The sequence below is a fragment of the Notechis scutatus genome, chromosome 8, assembly GCF_049901735.1.
Source record: "Notechis scutatus isolate UNSWTSFEM ecotype Mainland chromosome 8, rNotScu1.2, whole genome shotgun sequence".
Classification (NCBI taxonomy): domain Eukaryota; kingdom Metazoa; phylum Chordata; class Lepidosauria; order Squamata; family Elapidae; genus Notechis; species Notechis scutatus.
Window position 1 is genome coordinate 3,203,140 of NC_142016.1, and position 22,520 is coordinate 3,225,659.

At 43.6% G+C, this 22,520-nt stretch overlaps 2 protein-coding genes across 2 annotated transcripts in view; both read left to right on the forward strand.

Annotated features, from left to right (window-relative positions):
* Window positions 1-924: 924 nt before the first annotated feature.
* Window positions 925-7,625, forward strand: FAM167B (family with sequence similarity 167 member B). The gene is made up of 2 exons (XM_026673651.2): window positions 925-1,737; window positions 6,846-7,625. The coding sequence occupies exons 1-2, from the start codon at window positions 1,429-1,431 to the stop codon at window positions 7,107-7,109; spliced, it is 573 nt and encodes a 190-aa protein (XP_026529436.2). The 5' UTR covers window positions 925-1,428; the 3' UTR covers window positions 7,110-7,625.
* A 10,875-nt stretch (window positions 7,626-18,500) lies between these two features.
* Window positions 18,501-22,520, forward strand: part of LCK (LCK proto-oncogene, Src family tyrosine kinase) — a 36,237-nt gene continuing 32,217 nt past the window's right edge. Inside the window, exon 1 of the mRNA XM_026673696.2 lies at window positions 18,501-18,646. The gene's annotated coding sequence lies outside the window, so the exon portion shown is untranslated. The remainder of the gene's footprint in view (window positions 18,647-22,520) is intronic.

Below are 22,520 nucleotides of genomic sequence, written 5' to 3' on the forward strand. Positions count from 1 at the left end.
TCCCCCCTCCCAGAGCCTCCGCGCGAACCCTGAACTTACCTCCATCACAAATGGGCTGCGGGGAGACTCCTGGGAGGGGAGGGAGGGGCGGGGCCAGCCGGTTGGTTGAAATGCCAGTTTGGTGAACCAGCTGTAACTTTAACATCCGGTTCACCCAAACCGGTCCAAACCGGTAGTATCCCATCCCTGCAGGTACTCATCTTCTTTCCAAGCAGACTTTGTGCTCAACGCTCAAAACTCCCTTCACTACCCTTGCACCAAACGGCCAAGCTCTGGGGAAACTCACCCACAGACCCGATTGGTCTGCTGCCGGCAAGGGACGCCTACCCACGCCAGATCCCCTATTCAGGTTAGCTTGGAGTCCTGCCTTGGGGTGCCAAATTGTTGGAAGAAATATCCATCTGGTTCAGTTTGTCAGTTTCAGCCCAGGTGTCAATATAAACCTATAAGCTTAAGAGTTCCTTTCTTTTGTTGCCTGGGGTTCACTGGCAGCTCAGGGATGGTCAGGCTTGGTAAATGGCAGGGGTGGCCAAAGTGCCATGGGTCCTTCTTTCTCAAAGATGGATCAAAGGCAGAAAGACTGTTTTGTTTTCTTACCTGGTGGATCTGCAAGGTCAACAAAAGGAAAGATGGAAATTGCATTTGACATGAAAACAAAGCAGGGTTTGATAGCACCATTGTGACCACCATCTGCAGAAACCCTCACCCTCCTGGAAACTGCTGTGTCTGCCTTGGTGACTTTCTAGTATGCACCCTGCCTCTATTTGTCTTTCCATGGCCATCAGTCCACAGGATTCACTGGAGAATCCAACACTATACGGAAGTGCATCAAGTGGGTCGGTTTATTGGAGTCAGCAGGAGGAGCTGCTGCTTTACCTTCCTTGTTGTCCCAGGGGTTTGTACTTAAAAGAGAAGTCCATGGGCATAGGAAAACTGGGGCAGGCCCAGAGGGCTGAGAAGATGGGGTAGACCAGTGCCCCAATCAAGGTCTCCTGGCCTCTGGTTAGCTAAAGCTTAACTTGGCTCAATAAAAAAACAAAGCCCTTTGCCCTTTCATCTTTTCAACTCATTTTCAGACTTGGGTGGAGGATCCATGACTCTTCTTGGCTGATGATAAGAAAAGGAAGCAGTGCCCACGCAGGATAAATTACTTTACACTCTTGCTGACTTTTATGTTCCTGCTGAAACTTCCTTTCAAAAGAATAGAGTGTCTCCTCCCAGCTGGAGACAATAATAGTATACTTTAAAAAAACCTCTGAATAATTAAAGTTCCTGCTTTTTTTTTTACATTTCCAAGGACTTGATTGTTTCAAGAATAAACAGCTTTCCTCTACACACGCACACATATATGCAGCGTGTGTACCGAGAAGAGTGAGTTTGTTATTTTTTTCCTCTGTGGAGACACACTCTGGGCTTGGCACCTCTGCCATGGCCCTGGTGAGGTTCAAGGAACTGGGGGGAGATGAACCGATCTTAGAAGAGGAGAACTTAGACAGCGTCAAGGCCTTGACAACAAAGTTGAAGCTACAGACACGGCGCCCATCCTACCTGGAGTGGAAAGCCCATGTGCAAAGTCCCTCCTGGAGAAATGGGCTGCGGGCTGGAGCTCTGAAGACCCACCTGGAGAAACAGGGTGAAGAGACAGTAGGAGAAGAGAATCAGGCCCAGGGACCCTTGAAGTCTGTTTGTGGGTTCCCCAACATGGGTATGGCCTTTGAATGGCTTCGGATGGAACTGGTAAGTAGGTTCTCGGGAGGAGAGATGTTGGCCTAAAAGGGTCACAAAGTCAGATAGTTCTACTGGGAAGCTATGTTTGAGGCAATTTTAATTAATGTCAATGAAATCTACTGGAAGACAGGGCTGCAAAATCCTGGTTTTTCAATCTCCAACCAGGAGCATCTGCTATTCATCCCTTCAAACTAATCTCTGCTGGTTTTTTGGGCAGTGGGCTTCTGGAGAACATAGGTGGAGAAGAAAAACCCTTTAGGTCAATATCTTTCAAAGACCACCTCCCGGCCAGTAGCTTTTTACAAGTGTGCTTCTCTGCTTCTGCTAAATGAGTGACTAAGAGTCCTGTCTGAGAAGGACTGGCATCTAGTTGAAGCCACAATGACAACATTGCACTGTGATCATGATGCCAATGCCACATGTGATATCGTTGACACACCTGGTCTCCTATGATTATTAGAAGTGGGAAGTGTTTGGTAGGGAAATGCTTTGAAAACTGTCAAGTCCAACTTAGCTTCCTCACCTGGTACCCTCCTGACATATTGGGGCAAGTGGTTGGATATAACTGAAAACTTTCCGGAACAGAAAACAGATCCGAATACTATGGCCATAAAGTGCTGTTTTTGAGATTGAGCCATTTTATGGTGACTGTGATAGATCTATATCATTGATTTTAGTTTTGCTTCCAGCTTTTTGCTATCATACTCCTAGCAAAGGAGTAGCTTGCCATGTTGGAGAAAGTGTGTGCTTAAGACTAGATTAGAATCTCTGGCTGCTTGTAAATTATTAGTTGGCAGCACCAACGCCTTTTCTTCTGGCCATTGTATGGCCATTGTTGACTATAAAATTGCTAAATTTTTGCCTAGCAACTCTGAGGACATGGCAGCAAATATTGCTGAGGTCTTTTAAAACTGTTAAATATTTTAAATCTTGCACAAATTGTTGGGTTTATTTGGTCCCTCTTGGATCTTTGCTACTGTTGCATCTTACTACCATGGATTTTAGGTGCATCTGCTGGTCAAGTAAACAAATGAATAAAGAAAAATAAACACTTAATAAAGTCTTAGTTATTTACCAACATTTTTTCCTAAAACGTGGCAATATTCAATGAGTAAATAAATGGCAGTAATGTGAAACTCAGCAGTTGTTTCTCAATACTGTATGTAGTTAGACTGTATTCCCTTATTTTAAGAAAAAGAAGCAAGATATTTTAGCAATGGGGAATCCATGGCAATTTTAGGTAGTTTATTTAGACGGTTTATACATTTCAGTTTATTCAGTTTTCATTTATTACAGTTCTAGACAAATAGAAGCAGAGTGCTCTGTAAAGATAAATAGATTTAGAATGTAGAACATAGAGTTACAGGTTTGGAAGGGATCTTGGAGATATTCTAATCCAGGGGTCTCCAACCTTAGCAACTTTAAGACTTGTGGACTTCAACTCCCAGAATTCCTCAGCCAGTAAAGCAGGAGGCCCTATACCATTCTGGACAAAGGTAGCTAGATAAATGGATAAAAAGCAAAATAAAGTTTAAGATAACGTTAAAATACATTTCTAAAACGATCTAAGTAACATCGATGAATGAGGTCCATGATGCAGTTTATATTAAATTATAATGTAGATACTAAAATTATATTACATGTAATATCATTTAAAATTCCAAAAAAGTGATAACATCTAGAATTTAGATGAATTACAATTACATTTGGCTAGCAAAATAAATGGGCTCATCGGGGCACAATGGAACTTCCCTACTGCTGCATAAAACCTAGCTACATGTGCTGTAACAAGGGACACTTCATTTATCAGCAGCATTTGACATAGGCTGAACCTGGGCGAACAAGATCACTACTAATCATAGGTAGAGAGAATCTGGTTGGGAATCTGCTCCATAAAAGAAACAAGGAAGAAGAACATTTTCCGAGTTTCCAAGTCTTTGGAATCATAGGCACAAAGCCGTTCAGCCAATAGTGCTTTTTATATTTACTATCCAAGACTGCAGAGGGGAAAGCATGGTGTCAGGCAACAGAGAAAGCTTTCCAATGGCTGGGTGCAATCTAGCAATGTAAGGTAGCTGGCAGCAGTGACAATATACTGTATATTTGTTGTGTGCTAGTAACAGGACTTTTCCTAGAGATGTAGCTCAGGAAACCACTTTCTGGGAGCAGAGTCTTAGAAAGTCAGGAGACTGTACTTGATGGAGACTATACATCAACCCCTGAAGAATAAATGTATAGCTCTCTGTAGTTTTCTTAACCTACAGTCATGTTTCTCAACCTTGCCAGCTTTCAGATGAGTTCCAGAATTCTAGGAGTTGAAGTCTTAAAGCGACCAAGGTTGGGAAACCCTACTGCAGTGAAAATGAAAGGGCGAATTTGTCTTGAGTATTCTACGGTTCAAAGCAAAGTGAACTGCTGGGTGTTATTACATTTACGTACATGTTTTACATTACATTTGTGTTTGCTCTTCTGTGAACAGGTGTGTCTGCTGGGTCAGGAAAGGGAAGATAGGAGCAATGGTGCAATGAAAGCTCTCTCCCTCCTTTTTATGTGCATCGTGAAATTTCAGTTGTAAAAGCCACTACCTTGACATTTTTTGCCATACCCTTTTTGTGGGCTTAGCAGTTGTTCACCCTTCTGTCTGGAGATAATTTGTTAACCCCCTTCAGATCAAGAAACCAGGTTGTCCCTAGAGGCTATGTCAGTAATCCTTGGCTCTGTTTGGCGATTCAGTGGCCTATCTGCATTACGCCTGGTTGACTTTAAGCTGCTTGATGGATAGAAGTAAAACATATCTCTCTCTCTCTCTCTCTCTCTCTCTCTCTCTCTCTCTCTCTCTCTCTCTCTCTTATCTGTCTATTTATATAACTGCCCAAGTCAACGCATAAATGACTCCAGGAGGCTTACAAAATTTTAAAAATTCCATCATATAATTAAAATTCATAAAAATCTCTAACCTACCTCCCCCTGGCAGCAACTACATAATTAAATCAGCCATTTCATTGGCTCCAAAGTGTATTAATGAACTGCAAGTTGTTTTAATTTGTTGAATCTACAGGGGTCCAATATAGAAGCATAATTATCTCACGTGAACCATTTTTGTGCAACGACACAGCTGATGTCATTTGCTCTCCTTTGCAGTCCCAGCAATACCCTTGATGTCTGCAGGGGGAGGCAAGTGAGGTCATGTGTGCCATGGAATCATCAGGCAATTTGTCAACTTCATACCAGTTGTAGAATTTGATCATATGTAGGAGGACATCACAATGTGGGTAATGTCACTGGCTTTCCCTTCTCCTCCTCCTCCTAGGACCCTATGCTAGGATCCAGGCATTTTAGAATGCTTTCATGAGTGAAGTGAGGGATGTTAGATACTTCTGTCATCAATTACAACACATTAAGACCCAAATTTATGTAGTGGTTAAGGTGTTGATCTGGAAGCCAGGGGTCCATGAGTTCTCGTCCTGCCTTAGATTGGATGACTTTGGGGCAGTCACACTCTCACAGTCCAGCCCACCTCACAGTGTTGTTGTTGTAGGGAAAATACGAGGGGGACAGAGTATTGCGTAAAATTGAATATGGCTGGGTGTCACTTCCTGCCATCAAAGGCTGGACGGGGGTGTTCTGATTAAGGCTTCCGAGACCGTAATTATGCATATGCTTATTTTAAAAACCAGTCTTGTTTTATTGCAATGCTGGGAATTATTTTCATTCCCAGCCGGTAATGAATCTCAAACAGTCCCTCGAGATAAGCACCCACCTTTCTTTCCTGTGAAGTGCTGTCAATAACAGAAGTGTCCAATGAACTAGAAAGAAAACCAATCAAAAGTACAAAGAGCTTCAAGAATGAGTCTGAACTGAACAAACGACTTTGCTTCCTGCAAAGGTTTCGTCATTTTTGCCTGTCCTTTATCCCTTATGAGAGGGGCAATCACCGCCCAGCCTTACTCCCGAGTCGCCCCTTTTGTTTCAGCTGGTCTCACCTTCTAGCAGCTCTGTGCACACGCACACTGGGAACAGGCTCCCCTTGTTCCTCTGCCTCGCTGCTGCCAGACTCCAAAGGCTCCAAAGGCAGCACCCACTCCCAGATGGTCCTGGCCCCATCTCTGTATCAGATGCAGGACCCTCGTCCGAGTCCTCTCCAGACTCCCAGACTGGTCCCCGTTTTCCCCCACTGTCCGATTCCGCTGCCGTCTGCACTGGCTGCCGGTGAACCACAACAGGGGGGAGGAGGCGACAAATGGCAATATGATTGTATGTGTGTGATGGGAAATAGGGGGAAATGACAGGTGATGGAGACCAGAGAAGCCCGGAACCAGTTTGTACCAGAGGCACCAAGGCCATGCGCCCTGAGAAAGGAACGTGAATTGCCCGCCACATTTCAGTGTTCTCATCACATTTTGGCGACCTCCAATTGATGAAACACAGACTGATCACAGGGGGAACCGTGGCAGGGATCTTTTCCGTATCTTTTTCAGGGAGGGGAACCTTAGAGCTAGCTTGTGCAACCGAGTTCCTTCAGTAAAAGAACCTTTTGCTTCAACCTAATAGAGTCGAGAGTCTGTCTTTCCTAAGGGATCAGACGGGGCAGGTCTGACAGTCGGTCACTGGGCCAAGAGGTTTATTCTTCCAAGCTTTTGGTCTCATGCTGGAGCCCATCTCCCGGGAATTTCTCTCTACTGGAATATTTGCTTTGGGCTATTCTGTAAGTCGTATTTATGTGGTGCCTTCCTGGTTGATTGGTGTGTTGATGGCTGGCAATTGGCTGTGGTTTCCTTGGGCTGCAAAGTCTTCAACTCCTAAGTAGCTGATAAACTGGTGGTAAATCAACATTCCTCTTAACTGACAAGGGGTCCAATTCCAAGGCTTCAATCATTTCCCTGACTATCTTTGTACCTGCTTGGCCAACAATCTTAGTAACTGTGAAATTGAATGTATGTCCTTGCAGTATATGAACTTGTAATGTGAGGCTACCAATGAGTTCAGGTCTCCTCGTCTGACTGCTCACTTGTGTTCTTGCAGTCTGGTGGTTCCTCCCTGTCTGTCCTACATAGTCACAGAGGCAACCCAGATAGATTTGCCTTCATTCGTGAATTCTCTCTTGTTTCTTCTTCCAGAGGAAGATGCAGGCCATGGACCACCAGCTGGCACGGCAGCTGATGGGGCTGCGGGCCCAGATCCATCAGCTGAAAGTGGAGCAGGCTTGCCATCGCCATAAAGAGATGCTGGATGACGCCACCTTTGAGTTGGAGGGCTGCGAGGAGGACTCGGACTTGCTCTGCAACATTCCTCCCAAGATGGCCTTCCTCTTGTCTACCCCTCTCAAGCACATTGGAGTCACACGCATGAATATAAACTCCCGCCGCTTCTCCTTATGCTGATGGACCTTCACCTCATTGCATATTTGCTTGGCGCTTGTGCCTGTTAGCAACCAGGGGGTATCTTGGTTCCATTGCGCACACCTGTAGATTTTGTGCCTGTGTAGAGCAACCTATGTCTTGCTTGACAATCAGTGTCCTTTTGGTGATTCACAGGCCTAAGGAGGGTCTGGCGGAGAACAAACTTCAGTCTGCAGGTTCAAAGAAGGGCAAACCCAAAGTTTAGCCAGCCAAGGGACAGGGTTCACAAGCTGCATATCAACGTTTGTGACCTTTAAGGTCTTGTCTGCTGTGTCTCTCTGGACTGTCCTCATGACTTGGCCAAGGACACAGGAGGGGCACTGACCTCAAGGGAAAGAATGTTGCTCCTCAATGTGTCTCTTTTACCTGTTCCTCATTTATTTTGACCTCTTATGTTTTAAAAGCCTACTAATTTTTATTATATGCCAGTTGATGTGGCTTTGAGAAGCTGCGGTAAGGTAAACACTTTAAAAACAGCAATAAAAGGTGAGTCACTTGAGCATTGTGTGTTGTTTATGAATGTGTAGCTTTGTGCTCTGCCAAAGCCCAGCTCCACTTCAGCTTTAGACCGGTTGGGCTTTCCAAGTGCTTTTCCCCTTTCCTCTCTATTTACAAATTCTAAAATGGAGCAGGAAATGAGCACCAACCGCCCCCAGTTCAGAGCCTCTCTCTCTCTCTCTCTCTCTTTCTCTCTCCTTTAATATACTTTTTATTGTTTACAATTGTAAATATACAACGGTGCTGCCATTTTGGCGTTACATATACCACACATACAAAAACATTTGTAAACCATTAACTTTCATATTATTGATACAGTATTTGCTTTTTGGTTCTATTCATTCTGTCTGGTTTTTTTCCCCACGACCTGCCCTTTTTTTTGTAGCCACTGGTAAAACTTGTTCCATGTTTCGTAGTAAGCTGATTCCCCTTTATTCTTCAATTCTAAGGCTTTCTCTTTCTCTGATTGCATTCTAATTGTGCAAGCTGTTCTTTTTAGCGGATGGCACTAAGTCCATGTCCCAGGGAGCGCAACAATCATCCCTGCCTTGATGTAAGCCTTGGGTACAGGGACCATACATTGCAAGAGCCAAGACTCTTATGCTATGTTGCTTAACGGCTATTCAAAGTTATGACCTACCTGCAAAAAGGCAGTTTTGAAGTTTCTATGGTTGCTCCCCAGCAGTCATGTGAACATACTTCAGGCACATTGTCCATTTACAGCTGTTCACAGCAACCATGCTTTATGATGGTTTTGCTGAAAACTGAAATTTACTTCTAGTTTTTGGTCAAAACTGTGAACAGTGGGTTTGCTTCATAACAATGGCATTCATTTTATGACCCTTAAAGTCCACTTAATGACCACTGCAAAAAAGGTTGCAAAATCTTCTCAGTTTATGACCACCATGACAATACAACTCTACTGGCCAGTCTCCTTAAGTCAAGGCCTACCTATAAGCTTCCTCTGACACCTTTTGAATTCAACCTGGCAAAAGTTTTGCTCCAAACTGGAGGGACTGGTGATAGATGGTTGAAACCACCACGCTGTCCCTCTGTCACATTCCCTGCCTAGAAACTCTCATCCCTCTTCTGGTGATGTTTGGGAGGAAAATGAAGACAGGGAATTGTCAGGCACAAGAAACTGGGGACCAGAGTTAGGTCCAAAATGAAGATAAGTTTATTTCATGCTACATCTAAACAAGAGTCTGAACTACTAATGGTCAAGGCAAATTGGCAGTAGATAAAGAGTCAGCTGAATTCAAGTGGGGCTGGACGTAGATTTCTTGTGGGTGAAAAGGGAATCAAAACAGATGGCATGCTTGACCCCTCCCTTGGGCTCGGCCTGATCATCTCCTGCAAGAATCTGCCCATCCTTGTCCTTAACATGTCTTGCACCCTATAAATGAGGATAGCAGCAATTGACAGCATCTTGCCTGTGGCAAGACAGAGATCACCAGGGGCAATCCCAAATTTTATGGAAAAATACTTTTTAGTGGCTTCAGAACTGATAGAGAACCCTTTAACCCAGTGGTTGCCAACCTGTGGGCCAGACACCACTGGTGGTCCACGAGAAAATTTTGGTGGTCCGCAGAGAATGTCATCCCCAAAAGCAATTAATCCAGGCTGCATGGGAACACAAGGCTGCACCACCCACATGGCCCACGGAAACACAAGGTTTGCACTGCTTGCATTGCGAACAACACGAGGTAGTGAGAGGAGGGAGGAAAGGGCAGAGGGGGGGAACTTGCCCCACTCACCCCGCGTGCCTGGCCACCAGGCTGCTTCTTTCTTCTTTTGCTTTTGGCTGCACGCAAGGAAAGCAGAAGTCTTTCTTCCTTTCTTTCTCCCAGACTCTGCCAGAAATGAGTCTTTGGGACCCTGCAAGGCATCCTGCTCCAAGAGGCTGCACTGGCAGACTCATTTCTGGCTGAGTTTGGGGGAGAGAAAGAAAGACTTCTGCTGCTTCTGCTGCTTTCCTTGCATGAAGCCAAAAGTCTCTCCCCCACACCCCGAGAACGGAGCTGGAAACGGTTTCCTGTGATCCCAAATAAAGAATGATCGATCGGTAGGAAAACAGGGTGGGGAATTTTCCTGGAGACTTTTTTGGAGATTTTCCCAGGGTTTCTGGTCCGCGGGATTTAAAATGATTAGTTTGGTGGTCCCTGAGGTCCAAAAGGTTGGCGACCCCTGCTTTTTACCCAGTCACAAGGAAGAACTTAAACACAACTGTGTTAGCAAAAAGTGTTGTTGAACTTTGAGGGCTGTCAAAAGTCCCTTCCTTCAGAACCATTGTAACTTAGTCACTGAACAAATGGTATTATAAAATATTTTACATTGTATTATAAAATCAATATCATTGAACATTTTTTGTTATTTCAACAAATTATCATTGGTAATTTCACAGAGTTTATTAGTTAGTACCTAGAGGAATCTTTAAGACAGTTTAAATATTCCTGTTATGATGGGGTCATACAATATTACCAAGAAAAACCACTTTTATCCAATTTTGGGTGATTTCTTCTTTGGGAAGCACTCCTGTAAAGTGTATTTCCTCTGTTCAGTGACTTTTCTGCCCACATGATGCATGTGCACATTTTAATACACCTCCATTAACAGACTACGTCCTTCTGGGCCCTGCCCTTGCCATTTTTAACTGAGCGTGCAAACAGTGTTCTTGTGGTTACATTAGTAAGCTTGGTACAATTAAGTAAAATACATGAAAAGAAACTCCAGAGATCATGATTCTCTTGCTCTTTGTGATCTCTGCTCACTTCTACTTTTCTTCCCTTGGCAATATTCCTTATTAGCAATCTTTACTATGGTTTATTTACCATCAGGAAGCAAATGTAACTCTTTAAGAAGCGTGGACTTCGATGCTCATAATTCCCCAGCCAGTATTGGTTAAACCTATAGGTTTAAAATAAATAAAAAAGAGCACATAGAAGAATGTTCAACTAAAAGGAATATTTGGAACAGAAAAGGCTAAGATTAATGACTTACAATAACACAAGAGTCCTCTTAAAAATGAAACCAAAAAATTCAGAGTGAAATCAGCGAAAAAGAATTTAAGGACTGCAAATTTCACTTATAAATCAGCCTCTGACAAACCCAGCAGGAATATATAATGATTAACTGGATCCACAGAAAACAAAGCATAAACTCCACCGAAAAGACTAACACAAAAATCAGTCCAAAGCTTAAAATTGAGAACAAGTCGTATTTGGCTAATTGTATTCAGCTGCTTTTAGTGATAATCATAAAGATTATTTTATAATTGTCCATAATCTCAAGATTAATGTCCAAAAGGAGGAAATGCTTTGCAAGGTTGCTATTAGGCATTGTTCTGGTCACTAAACCTGAAAAATAAAAAGTTCACGCAAGAGCAACCAAAATGATGATGTTGGAGTAGGCAAGTAAAAGAGAGGGGAGAGAGGCCTGGAACATCATGCATGGTATGCAAAATATAGAAAAAGTCATTCCAGCAAAACTGAAACATCAGGACATTCACCTCTATTCAAAGAAAAGGCTTTTTTTTAAATTAAAGGCAGAGTTAATTTATGCCATCAGTATGGTGACCGTCCCTGGTGTATATGGATTTAAAGAAGAATTGGACAAACTCATGGAGAATCAGACCATCCGTCGCTACTACCCTTAATCATGGCACATTTGTGAAAGTGGTGGATTATTGTAAACAGCGAGGAACACAGAAAGAGGGATTGGATGCTCTGGTGGGGCTGCTTGATGGACCAGTAGTCCTTCTTTCTGAATGTCATTGAAGGCTATCAAAACAGACATTGTTTTGAAATCTTGCTACAAAGACATCCCTGGTTTTTTCCTCTTGTTTATTTATATATTTATTTACTGTATTATCAAATTTATATTGCTGCCCATCTTGGAGTTCTGACTCTGGGTAGTGTAAAAAATTTTTTTTAAAACAAGTCTAAAATCTAAAACTAAATCCTTTCCCTTTTTTTCCTCCCTCTCTTCCTTCCTGAAGAGAAAGACAGAAAAGAGCTGCACACTGTTTTCACTGAATCCCTTCTGTGTGCAATCCATTCTTGTTTTTTCCAATCTACTCACTGTTATGAACTAACAAAAACCATTTAATAAAACTTATTAACATTATGTTAAGCAGGCTTGAAATCCTGCACTTTGGATTGGCCCACGAATAGCGAACTGGGATTGGTCATCACGGAGAAACCTGATTGGCTATTAGTTAACATCTTTTCATTGGGCAAAAGTTAAGCATATGGACACAGGTCATTGGTTAACAGGTCAGTAGCTAGCTCTATAAAAGGGCTACTGCTGTCCAAGAGTTTGCTCTCTCTCTCTCTCTTGTTCTGATTCTTAATAAAGAGTTGAAGTTCACTAAGTCACTGACTCGTCTCAATTACTTGCACCCATGCTCAGAATATAACACTGGCGACGAGGATGGGATGCAAGAGACGATAGAGCTGATTGAACACTAAAGAGCGCCAAGCAGAGCACGTGGCTGAACACGCACCAACGACGGCAACATGGCCAGCGGTGCTATACCACCCGCTCCATTCGACCCGGCAAACGAAGACTGGGACTCATATATGGATCGGTTCCAAATGTTTTTGGAGACCAATAACTTAAAGGGCGCGACAACCGGCAAGAAACGAGCAATATTCCTGACCCATTGCGGGCCGGCCGTGTTTAAAATGGCAAAATCACTCGCAAAAACGGCTGAAGTAAAATCAATGGACTGGGACACCCTCGCTCCCCTCCTAAAGGCCCACTATGCACCCGCGGTGCCCACGCTTGTTCGAAGACATGAATTTTACCAGAGGAACCAACAGAAAAGCGAAAGTCTCGCAGACTACACCGCTGATCTCCAGAATTTGGGAGGCCTCTGTGGGTTTTCCAACCTCGAAGAAGCTTTGCGAGACCGCATAGTTCTGGGATTAGATGACCAGATGGTGCAAAGCAAGATCATGGCCAAAGGGGACATCGATCTTGCCGATGCCATCGCAGACACTACTGCAGCAGAAGCAACCAGGAAGTCGACCGCTTGAATGCGCCGCAACAACGCACCGCTCCGTCAACTCGCAAATGACACCTCGCCTCGCCCCGAGAGGCACTCAACAACGGCGCATCATGAAGACCTGGAATCCCCAGTGATGAGGAAGAGGTCAACCGACTCCGGTCCGAACGAGACCAACAAACCCAACGATTCCCGCGACAATGCGCGGGTTGTGGGGCAAACCACCCACGATCCGAGTGTAAATTCCTCGACGCACTCTGCCGTTCCTGTGGAAAAAGAGGCCACATTGCAAAGGTCTGCAGAAGCAAGCGAGGGTCCAGTCCCAAGCGCAGGGAGAATAATTGCAGCCAGTCTTCAGGATTCAAAACCGCGAATCGGAACCACCCAAACCACCAATGGAACAACCACTCCTACAGAAATAAAGCACCTGCCTCTTCCTCGAGACGGGAAGAAGCACACCAAACCATTACCATCGGCCACGCTACATCCTTAGACGCAAGGAAGATCCGAGTGAAGGTCGCCATCGAGAACCAACCTTGCGTGATGGAAGTCAACTCGGGGTCGTCCCTCTCAATGGTTTCCTGGAAAACTTTCAAGCAACTAATCCCGGCCATCCGTCGACAGGACCTCAGCCCCCAGAGGATCATACTCAAGGACTACCAGGGCAACAGAATCCCGGTCATCGGTTCCAGCCAAGTCCAAGTCTCATTCAAGAACCGTATCGCATCACTACCGCTGACTGTCGTCGATCGTGATCGGCCTAGCTTATTGGGCCTACAATGGTTCGCCCCGCTCGGGATCATGGTAGCCGGCATCCATCGAGCTGAGAGCAACGACTGGGAGGAGTCACTCATCCAAGAATTCCAGGACGTTTTCTCAGACGGACTAGGCAAGTACAAGGGGACCCCAATATCGTTTAACCTCAACCCTGAAGTAGCTCCCATTCGCCTTAAGCCTCGTCGGGTGCCTTTTGCACTAAAACCAAAGATCGACGAGCAACTCGATAAACTAATAGCCCAGGGCGTTTTAGAACCAACCGACCACGCCCGTTGGGAAACCCCAATTGTAACCCCCATCAAACCAGATGGATCGTTAAGAATTTGTGGGGACTATCAGGCCACTTTGAACCACGCACTTCAGCAAAGTGCTTACCCGGTACCGGTGGTTCAACACCTTCTCCACTCCCTGGGTGGTGGGAAGATATTCGCTAAATTGGATTTGGCACAAGCGTACCAACAGTTGCCCGTTGATGCGGAAACTGCGGAAGCACAAACTATCGTTACGCATAGAGGCGCTTTTAAATGCAATAGACTCCAATTCGGAGTGAGCGTAGCTCCGGGAATTTTTCAAAGTTTAATGGAGAGACTCTTACAAGGCATAAAAGGGGTCGTACCATATTTTGATGATGTATTAATTGCCGCGCCAAATAGAGACATCTTAGAAAAGCGTCTCAGAATGGTTCTAAAGAAATTTAAAGACGCCGGCTTGAAGGTTAAAAAAAATAAATGTCAACTGTGTACCGAGAGGGTAGAGTTCCTGGGATACCTCCTCGATAGTCAAGGAATCCATCCCACTGATAACAAGCTAAAAGCGATTAAAAACGCCCCAACGCCCAAGAATAGAACAGACCTCCAAGCCTTTCTGGGGTTCATTAACTTCTACAACGTTTTCTTGCCCCAGAAGGCGACTGTAGCAGAGCCCTTGCACAGACTTCTTGATAAAAGAGCTACCTGGGTCTGGGGACATCGAGAGGAACGCGCCTTCCAACAAGTGAAAGACTTGCTAACCTCCGACGCTGTTTTGATGCAGTACAACGAGACTTTACCTTTAACTATTACTTGCGACGCTTCACCGTTTGGAGTGGGAGCAATCTTAAGCCATGTACTCCCAAACGGAAACGAGGCACCTATTATGCTTTTTCTCACGAACATTATCAAAGGCCGAAAGGAACTATAGCCAACTCGATAAGGAGGCCCTTGCTGTTGTATCTGCTGTGAAACGTTTTCAGGAGTACGTGTATGGACGAGCATTTACGATAGTTACAGATCAAAAACCATTGCTTGGTATTATAGCGGGAGACAAGCCAACCCCCTATATATTATCACCAAGAATGACTCGATGGTCTGAGTTCCTAGCTGCCTACAATTACGTGTTGCAACATCGCCCGGGGAAAGCCATTCCCCACGCTGATGCATTGAGTCGTTCTCCACTTCCGGAAGCCATCGACGACCCAGCTCCGGCCCTCACGACACTACAAATCGAGATGCTGCACTCGCCACCACTAACAGCGAGAGACATTGCGATCGAGACAAAACGGGATCCTGTCCTAGCACGAGTCCTCAGCTGGGTCGAACGAGGATGGCCAGCCGACCAAATCCACGACGATTTCGCACCATTTAAGAATCGGCAGACAGAGCTTTTCTCCCAGAGAGGTTGCGTTCTCTGGGGGGATAGAGTAGTCGTCCCAGAGAGGCTACAACAGACTGTTTTGAAAGTATTACACGAGGGACATCCGGGCATCGTGCGCATGAAGGCGCTCGCACGAAGCTACGCATGGTGGCCGGGCATTGATAAACAGATTGCAGCCTGGGTAACCACGTGCCAGAAGTGCCAGGATGTTAGCAACGCCCCACCTAAAGCGACGCCAACCGAATGGGAAACCCCTCGAGGTCCGTGGTCCCGTATCCACGTTGATTTTGCGGGACCCACCAAAGGACACACATTTTTATTAACAGTTGACGCCTATTCAAACTGGCTGGAAATCCAAAAGATGAAGACAACCACTACAGACTCAGTCATTAATAAACTGAATAAATTATTCGCAACGCATGGGTTACCAGACGTTTTAGTTTCTGATAACGGGCCCCAGTTCACGGCCCTAGCTTTCGAGCAGTATCTAGCGGACCGGGGCATCCACCACGCGCTCACCTCGCCAGTGCACCCTGCGGCTAACGGAAGGGCGGAGCGGATGGTACAGTTCGTCAAGAAAACCCTACATAAAATGGACTATGGGGACATCGACGACAAGCTCAACCGAATACTCCTGCTCCAACACATCACCCCACACAGCATCACGAATAAGACGCCTGCCAAACTGCTAATGGGGCGGAGACTTCGCTCTCACCTCGACCGCCTCCATCCCTCTTATTCACCAGAAAAACCCTGTGGATCTAGCGGGAAGTGCCGCGAATTCAAGGTAGGCGACTTGGTGTTTGCTAAAAACTTTTCCGGCGACCCGTTATGGGACCCTGCAACTATTACCCAACCCACCGGCCCCAAATCCTACCGCCTACAGACTAATGACGGGAGATTTTGGAAACGCCACATAGATCAACTCGGATCCAGAATGGCACCCACCTCCCGTGACTTCCATAATTCACAAACTAAGGGGGGAGGAGATATCAAGGAGGCCGAAAACGGACTAGATGATGACATAGTCATGGGGACCAAGCAACCTAACAAACGTAACACGCAACCTGAAGAAGAATCAGGGAGCGGGGTGATATCTCCGCCCAGAAATAGCACGGGGGAGGCAAGCCCACGGGACCCGGAAGTAAGCCTAGGAGACTGGGATAACAACAACGAGAGCCGCGCCGAGTCCCCCACGCAGAAACAGAACTAGCCGCACCAGAAACCCTTAATAGTGTTCCACCGAAATCGGACTGCAGACAAAAACCGGTGGAACTGCGAAAATCAAACAGGCAGGTGAAACGACCTGCATATCTACATGAATATGTTACCGCACCCTCAAACGGAACCTAGGGGGGAGGGGTGTTATGAACTAACAAAAACCATTTAATAAAACTTATTAACATTATGTTAAGCAGGCTTGAAATCCTGCACTTTGGATTGGCCCACGAATAGCGAACTGGGATTGGTCATCACGGAGCAACCTGATTGGCTATTAGTTAACATCTTTTCATTGGGCAAAAGTTAAGCATATGGACACAGGTCATTGGTTAACAGGTCAGTAGCTAGCTCTATAAAAGGGCTACTGCTGTCCAAGAGTTTGCTCTCTCTCTCTCTCTCTCTTGTTCTGGTTCTTAATAAAGAGTTGAAGTTCACTAAGTCACTGACTCGTCTCAATTACTTGCACCCATGCTCAGAATATAACACTCACCGTCCTCATCTCTATGTCATAGAGTCCACTGCCCTACTTAATTTCCAATTTATCCTCCCCTTTCTAGCTTCCCCATTCCAATGATATATTTTTGTGAGAAACGAACAAAAATGGACCTTATTCATCATCTTCATCTGCGAAATCCCCCCCTAGCCATTTTGTTCCAGGAAATATCCACAAAATCTATCCCTTTTCAAATGAAAGAACAAACCTGTGAGTCATTTAGCCATCAAGTGTTGGGTACGACTTTAAGTTTTAGAGTTTACGAATGAAATTTAATTAGTAGGAATGTCAGGATGAGGGGCCAAAAATCAATGCGGGGGGGGACAGTGTAATTATCTGAATTTGATTGAGGTTGACTATGTCACCATGTCTCATTTTTCCAGATCCAGTAGAACAGCAATTCTCTGACCTGTTTCCTGGCTAGTCAGCTGCCCCATTCAGAAGGGAGAATCACTCGCTCTCTAGTGATTCTTTGTGAGGAAAATCAAGCCAACAGAAAGCAATAGGATCCCTCAGGACCAAATCTGGAGCATGGAGTTCCTCTGACATTTATATGAACGTCTGGAAGCATTCCTGAAACATCCTTTGAGTCAGAGGTAGTATTCAGCAGGTTCTGACCAGTTCTGGAGAACCAGTAGTGGAAATTTTGAGTAGTTGGGAGAACAGGCAAATCCCACCTCTGACTGGCCCAGGGATGGGATTCTACCAGTTCGCACCTATTCGCTAGAACCGGTTATTAACATTCTAAGAAGTTCGGAGAACCGGTTGTTAGAAGAAATTACTGGCCTATCCTGTAAGGAAGGTAGGAAGGAAACATTCTGGTGTTGCTTACAGAAACTGCCTCTCCCTTAACCCTTTTTACATTCTTGGCAGGACTAGACTTTCTGTCTCAGGAAGTTCTCTGGAGTTTTTTTTCCCTTCCTTTGCTGGTACTTTGCTTGTGTGGAGTGACTGTTCAAAGTTACAATGGCACTGAAAAAAGTGACTTATGACCATTTTTCACAGCATCCCCACAGTCATGAGAGGTCAGGCGAGGAGATGCGTGCCTCGATGTGAGTGATATTGAGTTGGCCACGCCCAGCCAATAACATGACCACCAAGCCATGTCCACCCAGTCACATGACACGCCTACCAACTAAGCCACGCCCACAGAACAGGTTGCTAAAAAATTTGAATTCTTCCCCGGACTGGCCCCGCCCCCATCTATTCTCTGCCTCCCATTGAGTCCCAGCTGATCGGCTGGGTCTTCTTTGGTTGCCCTACACAGGAGAACGGAGCTGGAAAGCAGGTTAGTGGGGAGGGAATAGGGATTTTGCAGTATATCCTTCCCCTGCCACGCCTACCAAGCCACGCCCACAGAACCAGTAGTAAACATTTTTGAATCCTACTTCTGCTTTGAATCCATACTGTCTCTGTCTTCTTCCCAGTGTAATGGTTCCCAGAATTCAAAAGGCACAACCCATGTTTTATGTCAAGGCTGCACACCTTGTGGCTTAGGAGATCCATAGGGGGGGCAGCTGCAAAATTCAGCTATAGAACTCCAAAAGGCAGTAGGTTGACGCTGACAGGAAACATTTGGGGTTTGTGAACTGCTTTAGAACTTTTTTGTGGTCAAACAAGTGCTACAAACACATTTCTGGTGCTGTCTCTGTAGAGATGTTAGAAGACAGGAAATCAGCAGGAAAGGTGGCAAGAGAGAGAGAGAGAGGGAGGGAGGGAGAGGAGAAAAAAGTGAAGAAGCGAAGATCTTTGATCTTCTCATCTGCACAGTTCTGTCTCTGTCTAAACAGTTAAAGTGGATTAACTCTGTAGTGTGATGAGGAAGACCTTTCCCTCCCTTTCAAATTGTGGGAACCAAGGAGAAACTGGTTTCTTCCACCCTGACTAAAAGTAAGTAATGGAGAAGAACTGAGAGAAGGCTGAGTTCCAGACCTAAGAGCAGGGCGGGGTAACTATGGCCCCTTTATGACTTCTGGATTTCAACTCCCAGAATTCCCCAGGCAGCAAGAAGATGGCTGCCCTCTCTTTGGCTATTTAGCTGGAATTTCCTCCCAAGGGAGCACCTCCAAATGTTCTCCTAGCATTTTCTTCTTTGGGAGTTGTGGGTGAGCATTTGAGGAAAAAAGCTTGGGCTGTAAGTGTTGTGTTTATTTGTTGGTTTCTAAGGATTCAATTTAACACTGAATCTCTAGAAGTTATAGTTAAATGAGTAGTTTAACTACTAATGATAATTATCTGATTTGTAAACAAGAAGTAGAAGATGTTATGACTGCAATCTTTGTCCCAAGGATGCTTTCTTTCAAAAGGCAACTGGACAGAAGAAAGAGAGCACTTTTGGGACAACCATTGACTGCAATTTTTTTTCCTCTATTTTTAAATTAAGGAGATATATATGTGTTAAGTTTACGTATGTATGAGGGAGAGATACTACCTATATTCAGGCATTTGTTCAACTTATAACTTTTGTTGAATTTTCAAGGCATCTTACCGCATCAAGCATGCAATCAACGCGAGGGAAGATAGGATCATGGCAAACAGACCTATCTGTAACATAAAATATATGTGATCAATAAAGAAATGCTTGTCTATAGAAATTTTATGAAGTAAAACTTTTTTAATCTTTATTGAAATTTGAAACATTAAAATACAAGTAAATCTAAAAAATAACTTTTTACAAATCTCCATCTTCTTTGACAGTACTAAAAAATCTTGGTTATATTCATACATTTCCATACATATCTAATTAGTTGTATACACACACACACACACACACACACACACACATATTATATATTCATATCTTCTTCTGATCTATACATTTCTTATTCCTACTATCTAACCATTGATACCAGTTATCCCAAGTTGAATAATATTCCAAGTCTTTCTTATTGTTTAATTCTATAGTGAGTTTGTCCATTTCTGCACAATCATTTTTTTTTTGGATTACTAAACAATCTGTCAGTATAGTGGCCATTTTCCAACATTGTGCGAGTGCAATTCTCGCTGCTGTGGTAATGTGTAAAATCAAATATTTTATCTTTTTAGGAAACTTTCCGTTAATAATCCCCAAAAGAAACAATTCCGGCTTCAATTCTATTTGGCAGTGTGTAATTTCATTTAACTATTTTTGTATTTTAATCCAGTATTTTTTAACTTCCTGGCAAAGCCACCATACATGGAAAAAAGTACCTTGTGCCTGTTTATTATGAAGTAAATCTTAATGGGGAAACAATACATGCAATTAGCGATAACAAAAAAGACATATGAGAAATACAAGGGGTAAAGGAAGCATTCAGGACTTCAAGGAAATGAATTTAGATATTACATGAAATGTTAGATAGACAACTTATTGTCTTCTAAATGTGTTGAGCTTCAATTGCTTTCAAAATCCAGCCAATTTGTTGGGAAAGAAAGGTACTTGCAAACATTCACTTAGTGACTGTTCAAAATTACAATGGCCCTGAAAAAGTGACATGCAAACAGTCCTCACACTTATGACCATCAAAGTATTCCAACAGTCACATGATCAAAATTCAGGCACTGGGCAATTGGCATGTATATACAATGGTTGTAGCATCCTGCTCCTGTGATCACCATCTGTGACCTTCACAGATGGCTTCCTACAAGTGAAGTTCATGGCGGAATCCAGTTTTGCTAACAACCGCTTGATTCACTTAAAAACTGTGGTGATTTGCATAGCAAGAAGGATTATACTATTGGTTGCAACTCAAATGAAGAACCACCTTGCTTAGCAACAGAAATTCTGGTCCCAATTGTATTCGTAAGTCAAGGACTGTGTCTAATAGTCTCAAATTAGCAATATCTTGCAGTTACATACCAATGTAGGATACCATGCATTTCTAAAAATCAATGTCCCTGAATTTGGGTGGGTAGGCAACTTTGGGTCTTTTATTCTCACCAAGCCCTAGCAAGAAGGCAAGGGCAATTTACCTGTGAGAACTCTTATCAAGAAAATGTCATGGCCTTGTCCAGAGAGTTGCCTGGGATCAAGACCAACCTGAAGGCAGACACCGATAAAACCTTGTTCTGGGACCTATAGTGATCCTGCTATATTGTCTTTGTTCACTTAGAGGATAATCTCATTCTCTTTGGATTGGTCAGAAATACATCCCAAAGTGAATAAGGTAAGGGTGAGAATTCAACAGATGTCTTTTTGGAAGAGGCATCGATGGGGATCATTTGGGTTTATGCTCCTTAGGCTGTTGTTAAAAATGCAGGATTGTTAGCAAGAAAAACAGTGTTATCAGGCACACTTGTTAGATGTTAGATGTTGGGGCCATTTTGTTTATTTTGTACAGTAGGTCTCTAAAATGTTCTTCCAGGAAGTGCTACAGGCAGTTCTTATTTAGAATCTATTTCAGAATGACGGGTTTGGAAGCAGTGGTGCGATTCAACTGGTTCGCACCTATTCGCAAGAACCGGATGTTAACTTTCTAAGCAGTTTGGAGAACTGGTTGTTGTGACTGGGTGGTCATGTACAGAGGTGGTATTCAGCCAGTTAGGACAGGTTCTGGCGGACCGGTAGCGTAAATTTCTAATTGAGTTTATACATTCGGATCAGAATGGGTTCCTGCCTAAGAGACAAATTAGAAATAATGTAAGAATAATTCTGGATACAGTATCCTTCCCCTGTCATGCCCACCAAGCCACACCCACAGAACCATTAGTAAAAAAAAAAAAAATTGAATCCCACCACTGACCCAGAAGTAAAAGGAATGGAAATTAAAAAAGAAAAATATAAATTGCAAGCCTTTGCTGATGATCTAGTTTTTATATTAGAAGAACCAATAGAATCAAGTCCAAAATTGAGAAATATGGAGAGGTGGTAGGGATGAAAATAAATAAGGAAAAAGCTAAGGTAATAGTTAAAAATCTTACTGAAAAATAAAAAAAAGAACTGACAGAGTAAATAAGGTTGCAGATAGTAAAGATGGTCAGATATTTAGGCATCCATCTTACAGCAAGGTGTGTGATGATGAAAGAGGACAATTAGGTAAAATTAATGCAGCAAATTAAATTAGACTTAGAAAGATGGAAGAACTTTCAATTATCTATGACAGGGAGAATAGCCGCAGTGAAAATGAATATACTACCAAAATTGCTTTTCCTATTTCAAACAATACCGATAAGATTAGAGAAGAAATTTTTTGATGATTTAAACGGAAAGATTCTGAAATATATGTGGCAAGGTAAAAAAGCCAGAATAAAGTTTAAAATGTTGCAGGAAGCTGAAAGTAACAGGGGTTTTGGACTCCCAGACTGGTAACTTTACTATCAGGTGTCAGCTTTGGCAAGGATAAAAGAATGGGTAAATCTGAAACATAGAAAGTTACTATTATTAGAGGGACATGATCTTCAGCTAGGCTGGCATGCTTTCCTATGGTATGGCAGGGGTATGGCACACAGATACTTTCAAGGTCACTATGTAAGAAACATACTATTTAATGTATGGGAGGACATTAAAACACAACATTATATGAAAAATCCAGTCTGGCTCTCCACCATGGAAGCATTAATATATCCAAATCTTATCAATTTTGAAAAAAACTATATTCTATAAAGACATTTTGAATAGGGATGGTGAATTAAAAACTGGACAACAATTACAGAGTCAAGGGTTGGATTCAGATTGATGGCCATACCTCCAGATACAAACATGATATGAGAAGGATATTAAAATATGGGGCCTAAATAAAGAACCAATGGCACTAGATAAGATACTAATGGGGACAGACAAAAAACT